The 13,030-nt window shown below is 36.5% G+C and overlaps 1 protein-coding gene across 1 annotated transcript; it reads left to right on the forward strand.

Annotated features, from left to right (window-relative positions):
* Positions 1-8,118: 8,118 nt before the first annotated feature.
* Positions 8,119-11,800, forward strand: LOC306869449 (interferon-induced protein with tetratricopeptide repeats 5-like; the record flags this gene model as incomplete). The annotated part of the gene is made up of 6 exons (XM_079416228.1): positions 8,119-8,153; positions 8,201-9,609; positions 10,343-10,902; positions 10,984-11,051; positions 11,135-11,349; positions 11,523-11,800. 6 exons carry the CDS (start codon positions 8,119-8,121, stop codon positions 11,798-11,800), a joined length of 2,565 nt encoding a protein of 854 aa, XP_079272354.1.
* Between the last annotated feature and the right edge of the window lie 1,230 nt (positions 11,801-13,030).

The raw sequence follows: 13,030 nt of genomic DNA on the forward strand, positions 1-13,030 counted from the left end.
GAGTCATCTCAATTATCACCAGTAAAGTATGGAGTACCACAAGGATCTGTCCTAGGTCCTCTGCTATTTTCAATCTACATGTTGCGCCTTGGTAATATTATTAGAAAATACGGGATTAGTTTTCATTGTTATGCTGATGATACTCAACTATATATCTCAACAAAACCAGATGAAACTTCTAAACTATTTAAGCTAATAGATTGTGTAAAAAATATAAAAGATTGGATGACCAATAATTTCCTCCTATTAAATTCAGACAGAGATATTACTTATTGGACCAAAAAACAGTACACAGAATCTCTTGGATTACAATTTGCAACTAGACGGATGCACTGTTACGTCCTCTAAAGTCAAAAATCTGGGTGTTATATTAGACAGCAACTTGTCCTTTGAAATCATATTTCCCATGTTACAAAAACAGCATTCTTCCATCTTAGAAACATTGCCAAGCTTCGAAACATGCTACCTGTTTCTGATGCAGAAAAGCTAGTTCATGCATTCATGACCTCTAGACTGGACTATTGTAATGCACTCTTCAATAAACAAGCTACAGATAGTCCAAAATGCAGCGGCTACAGTTCTTACCAGATCAAGAAAATATGATCATATTACTCCAATTTTACAGTCTCTGCACTGGCTACCTATTCAGTTCCGTATCATTTACAAAATATTATTACTTGCCTATAAGGCCCTAAATGGTTTAGCTCCTGCGTACCTAACTCGTCTTCTACCACGCTACAATCCAACCCGTTGTTTTGTTTCAATTAAATATTTAGTATTGAAATGTTGTTGTATGCATTTGTCAATTTTATTTAATTTCTTTATTTTCTTAAATGTGTGTATATAGTATACACATTTAGTATTTACAGAGTTTTGACTTTTAGTTTTAGTTACTTTTTCTTATTTGTAAGTCGCTTTGGATAAAAAGCGTCTGTTAAATTACTAAAAGTAAACTTTTAGTTTACTTTTAAAAAAGTAGGCTACTTCTTTTTCTTTATTAGAAATAACATTTACATGGTAATGTCCAAATACAATGAGGTTTAAGCCATTTTGATTTACATGGAGGATTGGATCCAACGGTAAAGGAGTTTATATATATATACAGTGGTGTGAAAAAGTGCTGGCCCCCTTCCTGATTTTTTTGTTTTTTTTTGCATGTTTGTCACACTTTAATGTTTCAGATCATCAAACAAATTTAAATATTAATCAAAGATAACACAAGTAAACACAACATGCAGTTTTTAAATGAAGGGTTTTTTTATGAAGGGAAAACAAAATCCAAACCCACATGGCCCTGTGTGAAAAAATGTTTGCACCCCCTGTTAAAACATAACAGTGGTTTATCACACCTGAGTTCAGTTTCTCTAGCCACACACAGGCCTGATTACTGCCACACCTGTTCGCAATCAAGAAATCACTTAAATAGGACCTGCCTGACAAAGTGAAGTAGACCAAAAGATCCTCAAAAGCTACACATCATGTTGAGATCCAAAGAAATTCAGGAACAAATGAGAAAGAAAGTAATTGAGATCTATCAGTCTGGAAAAGGTTATAAAGCCATTTCTAAAGCTTTGGGACTCCAGCGAACCACAGTGAGAGCCATTATCCGCAAATGGTGAAAACATTGGACAGTGGTGAACCTTCCCAGGAGTGGCTGGCCGACCAAAATTACCCCAAGAGCGCAGCGACGACTCATCCAAGAGGTCACAAAAGACCCCACAACAACATCTAAAGAACTGCAGGCCTCACTTGCCTGAGTTAAGGTCAGTGTTCATGACTCCACCATAAGAAAGAGACTGCCATGCAGGCCATTTTTGCCCAGAGTTCCACGACGAAAACCGCTGCTGAGCAAAAAGAACATAAAGGCTCGTCTCAGTTTTGCCAGAAAACATCTTGATGATCCCCAAGACTTTTGGGAAAATACCCTGTGGACTGACGAGACAAAAGTTGAACTTATTGGAAGGTGTGTGTCCCATTACATCTGGCGTACACTGTAAAAAAAAATCTGTCAAATTTACGGTAAAAAACTGGCAGCTGTGGTTGCCAGAATTCTACCGTAAAAAATACGGTAGCAACGTTTTAGGTTTTACGGTTTTAACTTAAATTTACAGTTATATACCGTAATTTCTTTAATTGATATAATCTTAATATACCAACCTATTAAAGTACTGAAATCTGTTTTATTCCTTTGAAATACACTGATAACCACCAAATGCAGGTGATGATGAGAGTCACATGATGAGCCAAAGCCCATCACAAGTAACTTTTAAACAATAACATATACAGAAGGTGCACAGTGTCATTCACACAAACACTAAACACCATCATGGTGAGACTCCTTAAACTGAAATATGCTATAAACATTAATTTAACAACATTAGATGTAACATACAACCCTAATAAACATAACTGATAAGAAAAAACTAAGAAGAAACATAGTTATTTCAAAGAAAAAACGTCAAATTCTAACAGAATTTGAAATGGAACGCAGGGAATTCTGGGAGCGTCAGTTTACGGGTTTTCCCTGTAAATTTTACAGGAACTTTCCGTTAACCATGTAACAGGTTTTTACCGTAGCATTTTCACAGTTTTTTACCGTTAAAATCACTATCATTTTTTTTACAGTGTAAAAGTAACACAGCATTTCAGAAAAAGAACATCATATCAACAGTAAAATATGGTGGTGGTAGTGTGATGGTCTGGGGCTGTTTTGCTGCTTCAGGACCTGGAAGACTTGCTGTGATAAATGGAACCATGAATTCAGCTGTCTACCAAAAAATCCTGAAGGACAATGATTCATTGGTCCTCACAGAACTTTGTGAGATCGCGATGAACAAAGAGTGACAGCTTTATTGTTATGAGCACTCTTTGCGAGCTTTCTAAGCAATCCATTTAAAATGTAGAACTTTGTTTTTTACCCACACACACGTTGCAAAGTTTTGGGAATGACATCTGCATATTTATGCGGGATTCGCTCTCGAAGTAGCAGCATATTGATAGCAATAGAAGGGACAAAATATGTGAAAATGTGCATTAAGAGAGCACCCCCACTTATTTCAGAAGCAGCCCTAGTGATTATTTCTGGAACCTGGTTGATATGCTTCTAACTATATACAAAAACAACAAAATACAAATGTACTACATAAAATAATTTAATAAATGCATATTTACAATTTAAGCACTTAACTAAAGTAAGTATTAATAAAATTAATAACTAGAGAAGGCTAACTATTCAGCTTGCTTCCATTTAGTGAAAAAAGCCTACAATTCACTTGAATTAGAAAAAAAAGCTTTTCTGGTCTTCAGTGATGCGAGGATAACGTTTGAGCATACTCACAATATCTGAGTGAGACCCGAGCCAATTCATAAAAGAACAATGTAGATTTAAAAGCACACGTCCAGTTTTGTGCGAGTGAAGGAAATCCGCTTGCGAGTGGAGAGATTCGTGCTCGCGCATTACATGATCGCGTAACATTATGCGTTCTCGACATTTGTCATTTAGATCACGCTAAAATGCCTAAAATTAATAAAGAAGAGAAGAAAGAGGCCCTAGGCAGCTGCCTATGTAACAGACGCAGGCAAGTGTGCTGTGGTGCGTGTAAACCTCACTCCCTTGATCTCAAAGAAGTGGCGCTCTAGCGACTGACGCTAGGGGCCGTGGCCTTTAGCCTCCTCGTTAGAGCGCCCGCCTCCCGCGCCGGAGACCGCGGTTCGAACCTACACATGCCAAGATACGCCAGATGCAGTTAGAAATTAACTAAAAACAAGCCTATCGCAAGACATCTGGTAGGGGGGGGCACCTGGTGGCCAGCCAAATTTCAGGGGGGGGCCGGTGCCACCCCTGGCCACCACGTAGACACGCCCCTGAATGTCCGGCCATCTGTTCGTGACCTCAAGCTGAAGCGAACTTGGGTTCTGCAGCAGGACAATGATCCAAAACACACCAGCAAATCCACCTCTGAATGGTTGAAGAAAAACAAAATGAAGACTTTGGAGTGGCCTAGTCCTGACCTGAATCCTATTGAGATGTTGTGGCATGAAGGCGGTTCATGCTCGAAAAGCCTCCAATGTGGCTGAATTACAACAATTCTGCCAAGATGAGTGGGCCAAAATTCCTCCACAGCGCTGTAACAGACTCATTGCAGGTTATCACAAACGCTTGATTGCAGTTGTTGCTGCTAAGGGTGGCCCAACCAGTTATTAGGTTTAGGGGGCAAGCACTTTTTCACACAGGGCCATGTGGGTTTGGATTTTGTTTTCCCTTCATAATAAAAAACTTCAAAACATGACAAACATGCAAAAAAATAAAAAATCAGGAAGGGGGCCAACACTTTTTCACACCACTGTATATATATTGCTTGTCAAAAAAGGAGAGACCATTTACAAAAAGTTGGGGCTTTTGTAGGGTTGTATTATTAATATTTACATCTGAGAACTTGGTTAAAATTATTTGTAATTAATTACTTAATTCTTTTTCATTTACCAAAAAAAAGCAACAACAACCTTCAGGGTAAGTGTATAATTGTTCATTGTTGTCAATAATTCAATCCAGAATTTTTTTTAAAGTTATTAATGGTTGTCAACTATCACCACGAAAAACTGTTGTCATCAGCAAGGTGCGATATTTTAAATTCTTTCATTAATTTCAATACATTTTAAAGGAATGTTGATTATTAGGTTTACTTAAAACTTAAGCTACTACCAAGAAAATGAATCCAGAGATTGGACAACCGTGTCGGATGTCTCGATTTATTTTAAATCTCGGAGGTAAATACGAATTTCCCAGGAGGAATTAATGCACCATCTGTTACCCAACCCTTCCTGCTTTTTTGACGTTACAGGTGCACCATGAGTTAAAGACGCTTCAACCTAGATCGATAACACTGCTCCAAAACGTCCTGCTCTGGTGTTTTGTGTCTGCTTTTTGAAGACGGCCACAAAATGAGGTGAGTTTTCTTGTCGAATTAAAGGTAGGATAGGCAATATCATATATATAGCGCCATATTTCATTTTTGACGGTACTGAAACGAGTATGAGGGACAGATGTTAGTGCTTTGACAAAAAAAAAACTTTGACAAAACACCATAAAACTAATGTGAATGTTGTGAGGATTAGACTGATCCACAACATTATGTGTGTGCAAAGACTTTTTCATTCAAAATCTATTTGGCATGCATCTTGATCCTTCTGTTAATTGCTTCTAACCTGACTCGTCTATACTTTGGTTAAAAGTATTTTCACATCCTGTTAGCAATCAATAAAGTGCTATTTCGTCCAATCATTGCATGCAACGATAAAAAAAAACAGCGCGCTGAGAGAAACTGCCATTAGGTGCATGACATTTTTTTTCTAACAACGAATGCAATACAAATCATGAATTTAATGCAGATTAACAGTTTGGAAGGGGAGCTGGTTATGGGCCGCATCATATCACTGTTTATTCATCCCATTTTCTGACAACAGAAATAGAAAAATATATAAATGAAATCTGTTTTATTGAGAATGTGTCTGTATTAAAATACAGCATTGGGCACAGAGTAGGAGAGAACATTACAAACAAATGTAGATGGCTGACAGGCAGAATGCAAACATGAGGCAATTTCCATGAATATGCAAATTAGTGTATGACATTATCCAGTGACATTTAGCAAGTTTTTGAGCCACTTTCCATTAAAAGAGGTTGGTATTTAACAGTTTTTTTACACATTTATTTATATAGCTCTTTTAACAATACAGATTGTGTCAAAGCAGCTTTACAGTATCAAACAGTGGGTCAATAATGCAAAAGGGCAATAGTAAACACTCAATCTTCATTTAAAGGCAGTCCATCATTGAATTCAGGAATGTCATCATCCGTCTCAGTTCAGTTTAAATAGTATCTGTGCAATAAAGTCGACAATATCGCTGGAAATTAACCCCCGGTTTCACAGACAAGGTTTAAGACTAGTCCCAGACTAAAATGTAATTCTGAGCTGTTTCAATTGAAATAAACTTGCACTGACTGATCTTAAAACATGTCAGTGCCTTTGTTTTGTCTCAAGATGCATACCAGTAATGTTTTTTATAAGGCAAGTTAATAAAAATTACTTAAATGTCTTAATTGAACTATAGCCTAATCCTGGTTTAGTCTAAGCCCTGTCTGTGAAACCGGGCCTCAGTGTCCCCAACTAAGCAAGCCAGAGGATGGCCATTTGGTTCCTGCAGTCTTGTCCCGATGGCCATCTAGGACAGCGGTTCCCAAACTTTTCCATTCCACGACCCAAGACAAGTTTAATCTATTTTGAGACCCACCAAAATATTTGAGAACAAAAAACAATGGACATTACTGTAAGCTTATCTTAATTAAAAGTTTAATATGGCAAGAGATTCAGTATTTAAGAAAAATATTTTTATTTTATAATACAACTGTAAAACATCACTACTAATATTTACGTTTTAATTTCTTCATTTACAGACGTTAATGAGTCTATGAAATATGTCTCATATCTCATATGGTTAAACTCATCATGGGGTTCAGTGCAGAAAATGCATTCATGATCCTTCCGTGCGTGTGTGTAGGGAAGAGCGGAGCACAAAAAGAAAAAAAAGGCACATTTTCTCTACATAGTGATGATATGGCAAGGAAATAGTAGGACATTTTGCAAATTGTGTTATGCTAGCATGTGGAAATGTTTAAATCATGAAATTTGACAATTTCTGTGTTTGGTACGGTACACGGTAGCCAAGTGCATATGAAGGAACAAAAACAACAAACTCTTTATCTCTCGGAAAGATACAGTGCTGAATTCAAACAGACGATAGAAATGAATTAACATATTCAACATACCTGAAACAAATTTCGTAACATTAGAATTTTCCTGTGTATGCAATCTCATGCAGAATATAGTACTCATTAATAATGCGGACCGAGCCTTTTCATAAACAGAGTGTCTATTTACACTATAAGTGCAAATAGCCCACCTTGTTGGCAGAGGCTATTTACACTAACTCCGCCCACTAACATGTGATTGGACTAGTCAAAAATACCAAAGACAGTTGACAGTCGACAATTGACAATATATGAATGAATTGCCTTTAAGAATGATTGAATAAATGATTTAATGTCTCACCTTGCCACCACCTAATGATGGGTTTCGTTTCATATTTAAAATTATCAGTGCATTTTTTTTTCATAATTTCTTTGGCTTACATATTCAAAAATATATTTAAAACATAAACTGGTTACTGTATTTGCTGTGTTTTTGTGCTTGTGGTGCATTAGAGCTTGGCCCGGCATTGCTGCTTGCTGTTACAGTTCAGTTGCTGTTACAGTACTTCTGTTAAAGTCTTTGGACTTTGTTTTCCTAGTGTGCATTCCCCTTGTGTTGATTGTGTCATTCTGTTCAGGTGTGTCTTGCTAATTATCCTAGTGTGTTTAATGTATTTAAGTTGCTCCCTTCTGTTAATTGTTGTCAGGTCTTGAAAGTGCACGTGTCACGTGTCTGCCCTTGTCTGGATTGTACCTGTTTGTGTATTATTAGCCATGACACTGCAGCTATATTTGATTAATTTTACTATAGATAGATAGTTTTGTTTTGTTGTTAATTAGCATTAAAAATTACTTTAAGTGTATAACATTATATAATTGTTTTTGGGTCCATGACATTTCATGTTTTGTCCAAATTAATTATTTCCTTTTAAAATAATTTTATTAATTCATGACATGTCACTTTATTCTGTAAAACTTTAGTTTGAATTGAATTCAAGTCTACATTAAAATAACAAATATTATTTTATGTTTTGGTATCTCAAACCCCCAAAATTTAAGGGAGCAGAGTTAGAAAACCCTTAAAAATTGTGTTTTAATCAGAATTAATTTAAAATAAATACAGTGGCAAATGACTTATATCATTTATCAATGTCTTAATATCTTTATTCGATTAATAATATCTGAGATAAAATCTTCATTTGATTAATTACAAATAACATTGGCTGGCTGCTGTTTGTAATAAGATATAAGTTAGCTCTGAAAATAGCTCTTGCATAATTTCAGCACAGATGCCACTTGGTTTTATTGATTGATTGATTGATTGATTAAAATGCAATGAAGACAATGGCTTGGAACAATGTTCTCGAACAATGTTCTCCCTCAATGACGGCCTTTATGTACAAAGGTGACAGTTTTTGCAAAATCATTTGTTTCTACTTTTCCTTTTTTTAGTCTTGAATGTGCCTTAAAATCTAAACTGCATCTGCAGGAGTGCCATTTTACTTGGTCTCTAAGAGAAAAAGATGACTTTGTTCTTTGTGATTTACTGAATCGTCTGGAGGAACAGATTCAGCTGGAATGTAAAGAGGCGAGAGTAACAAGAGCTTACAACAGTCTTGGATTTGTTCAGTATCTCTATGGCAACCACCAGGAAGCTCTCGCAAATCTGCAGAAATCAGTGGAGCTTGCAAAGGAACACTACAAAGACACTGATGAATTTTGTATTGTTACCTTTGGAGACCTTGCCTGGTTGCACTATCATATGAATGAGTTCTCTAAATGTGAAGAGTACTTGAGAGATTTAGAGAGGATCCGCAGAAAATGTTCTGGGAGATTCACGTATACTGTCGAGGTTCTCAGAGAAAAGGGTTGGACTTTTCTTAAATTCTCTAACAAATACTCACCTGCTGCAAAGGAATGCTTTAGACAGGCCCTTGAAATGAACCCAGATGACAGTGATTTAAATGCAGGCTATGCTATTGCACTGTACCGCACAACAAAAGACACTCCTGACTCTTCAGGCTCACCAACAATAAAACAGCTTGAAAGAGCTATAGAACTTAATCCAGATGATGCTGTTCTACTACTATTGTTAGCCGTAAGAATGCTGAATAACAGAGATGATAAGACATTCAAACCTGCACTGAAGAAGGTGATTGTGGCACTGAGGATGTCCCCTGAAAACCCACACGTCATAAGATACACAGCAAAATTTTTCCGCCAATTAGGAAACATGGACATTGCCATTAATCTACTAGAAGATGCCTTGCAGGCTACCCCAAATTCTGCCTTTATACACCATCAATTGGCTATGTGTTACAAAAAGAAAAAAACATACCTGGAGAAGAAACATAGGATGAATGGCAACACAAAGTTTAATGTTAAAGAGTCAGATGAAATACAGCAATACCTGGATCAATGCATCTATCATCTGGACAGGGCCATTTCCCTAAAGCCGTTATTTGTGAATGCCGTGGCAGATTTAGCACTGCATTACGGACAACTTGGCAGCTTCAAAGCTGACAGGCTTTTTGAAGAAGCATTTAAATTGGCTTATAATGAAAAGAAACATCTGCAGTCAGTTCATTTTTTATGTGGCCAATACCAGCTCTACAACAAAAGATCTGAACCACTGGCCTTCCAACATTTCATGCAAGGTCTACAGTTGAAACCGGAATCAGAGCTTGGCAAGTTGTGTGAGGACAAGCTTAAAACCATGATGCAACATCGTATTAAATGGCTGAAAAGCCCAGATGACAGCATGGCGTGTGGCATACAGGGATTCATTCATGAAGTAAAGGGTGAAAAACTCAAGGCTGAAGAGTTTTATGAGAGAGCCCTAAAAAATGGATTACATTTTGGTAAATACAATCTCAAGTTTTTATTCAATTTATTTTTAATAGTTAATATATTTTACTTGGATTACTTGAAATACACTGGTCCACAAAATGTAAATTTTGGCTAGCACAGGTGCATGATCACAGTCTTCCTGCTTTAGTGAAAGTTGATTGGTGGTTGGCTACCTGAATGAATACCTTTTTAAACTGAGATTTCAGTTTTGAAATTGAATTTTGACAATGTCTTTTCAGTTTTAGGTCACAGACATAGATTACACACTTTTTTTTCCAGAATTTACAATGTGAAATTCATCAGTTCTTTGATGATGGTATTCAGTGATTCACCATATTTATGATTGCTAAATCCATTTATTCAAGATATACTTAACAGTGCCAATATGTTGTAAGATTTGTTGAAGACTGACTTTATTTATTACTGATTTATTCATTCATTTGAAGATTACACTTCAAATGTCAAAAATCAAATTAAGAAATGTTTTCAATTTTACTACTTTGTCACTTTTAGGAAAGCATACATTAGTGTATGTAAATGTAATTTAGCCAGTAAGATTAACATTGTCAAGTTTATGACACCATCTGTAATTGTCTGTCAATTGGCCACATGTCCTAGACCTGGATCAACAATTGTGAATGAAAAGATATTACATTTTCATATTAAAAAGGCAAGTTAAACAGGCCTCAGTAACCATCTCTGCCTCATTCAGCTGCCTCTTTATTGATTTTGTTTTTCTTGTAGGTGAAATGTTCACAGAGATAAGGATTTGGCTCATGAGTTTCGGTGAAACAGAAAAATCTGTTCTAAGCCTGATTTTTGATGGAGGAAGTTACGAAGTTGAGAGTGGTAGAATTAAAACCTTCAAAGGAGCAATGAACAAGAAGATTGTGCACTTGGTTGATATTGATATCTGCAATGCCAAGAGGATTCTTCGATGGGAAAAACTGACTCCGGGGCCTCATGCCGTTCTTCTTGCTTTTACTCTACATGATGGCAAATTCACAGACCAAACCAAAGAGATTCTTGAAAATTTGGAGTTTCTTGGAGAGAAATTCTGGAATCATGTCGTCGTAGTATGTAGCTGTAGCTCAGATGCCATTGTAGCTCAGAGAAGCGTATTGGAGTGGCTTCTTGAAAAATGTGGGGACAAATACTACATTTGTGGCTCTGCACCAGAATCCACAGAGAGAAGGGAGCTTTCAGATAGGATACAGATGATGATCAGGAAAAATAATTATATGCATCTGGTATTACCCGACATTTCAGATGGAGATTCTCAATCCACTTTAGACATTTTAAGAGTAAGTCAAAATGATCTCTTTGCAAATGCAAATCTGTCTAATTTGACAGTAAAATTACAAAGCACTTGTTATTTTTCACAGAGGCTAGATCTGAAAGATTATTTGTTCACTCCTGAGATCGTCCTACAAGAGGGGCAAAGGAAATACAGGTTTGTGTCAACAAACAGGTGAAGTAAGATAGTTGAGTGTATCAGTATGCTTGCATTTTTAATATTCCTTTGAAATCAAATAGGTTACAGTGCAGCCATGCAGGCTGGTTCCATTGTGAGTTTACACAGATTGGTTTTAACATGGAGGGGGAAGGAGAGGTGCTGTACAGCACTGTTCTTCAGGAAAATGACTGTCCAGTCCCTGCCAACTATTACCAGGCAGGACCCGTGTATAATATCAAATGTGTTCAGGGTGTGCTGTCTCAGCTCAGGCTACCTCACTGTGAGACCTCCACTGGTGAGTTGGCAATCTTATGAAAAATAATAGATACTGAATACTTTGAATAATACAAAGTGCAAAATTTTAAGAAAAATCCTGATTAGTATAAAAATATAACACTATATTATGCATTTTATATTTACTACATGTAGAGGACAGATAAAAAAGTGTTGTTGTTTTTTTTCCCTCAGAGGATGCCTGCCACTTCATGTCAGTTATACATTATTCTAATCAGATTGTTGATATTCTGAAGCCTCAAAATATCACAAGCACACATGTCACAGTGAGCATCAAAGGAACATCAAGGTTTTTTATTTCCAAAAAGGAAAACTGGTTTACGGGTCATTGGTCTAAGATGCTCGGCCAAGTGATGCTATTCTATCTACAGCCAGCACATAGGCTGCATGTGTTTCTACAACCCTGCAGTGTAGACCCCAGAGAAGTACATCTTAAATGCCCACCCATTTGACCTCATTCATTTTGGCTGACTTTTATAAACAACCATACAATTTCTCTGTTCTTTCAGGTGGAAAAATGTAATAAAGATTACACATTAATCCAAACAGCTTGTGAATGCATGCTCAAATATGAATGTGTGTACAGCATATCCTGTGATCCTGTTGAGGTACATGGACTTTCAGAGACACCAAAGATACAACCAGTGGTCAGTATATGGATTAGAATAAGGCATTTTCTCAAAGCACGAGGGTGTTTTTCTTCTATTTAAAATTTTCTAATTGAGAAATCATGAGGGAATCATGAATCAAATAGTTTAGCTGTCCTTTCTAATGAATACAAGAACCCCCCAGTCCAGAAAACTGCAACTATCCTGCAAACCAGCAAATAACTCCAATGAACCAATGTGTGTGAGTGTGTGTGTATGTGTGTAAGAACTAATAGTTTTTCCAACATTTAATGATTCATACATGTTTCAGTGGTGCCTTATAATCAAACTTTTTTTTAATCAATCTCTTTAGGACACAAAGCTTCATTACACGAAGCAGTGGAAACATTACTATCCAACATTTGATATAAAGTTGCCGGATGGTGTTATTGGTGTGGGTTTACACCTCAAAAAGGAAAACCCCAAGGAAGGAAAGGTTGAAGTTGTATGGAGCCGTGACATAACACTGACAGGTAAGATACTTTACTGTTTGTGTTAGCGGAATACAAAAATGTAAGAAGTAGGCCTAAATTACTGACATGACAACACGTCACCTGAAGTGAATTATCATCACAGACATTGGATGCTCTTTGTAAATTCAATTTACAGTATATGCTAGACTGCGACAATTTGTTGTACTGCTTTACATGAGCATATGAGCACTGCACAATGTTAAATATGCATACATTTTTAAAGATTTTTTAAATAATTTAAATCAAGTGAATAATACTGGTAATGTCAAAAGTTGAAAATGAAGCAGATATTAACAAAGTTTTTATCTTACAGACTATACAGCAGCAAACAGCAGACCGATATGAACAGATGAGCGGTGTAAGCACATAACCTAAAAACATAATCTTAGCCTAGACATTTTATTTACATTTGAATCAGCATGTAGCCTGAGTTAGAATTGTAGTGGAACAAATGATTAGCTTCTATTTTCTCTCAGAAACATTTGAATATATTGTATAAATGAAACATGTTGATGACTACAGGCGTATCCTTTCTGAAAAACAACAAAGCTGAGCTTATCCA

This window comes from Barbus barbus (genome assembly GCF_936440315.1).
Source record: "Barbus barbus genome assembly, chromosome: 5".
Taxonomy (NCBI): Eukaryota; Metazoa; Chordata; class Actinopteri; order Cypriniformes; family Cyprinidae; genus Barbus; species Barbus barbus.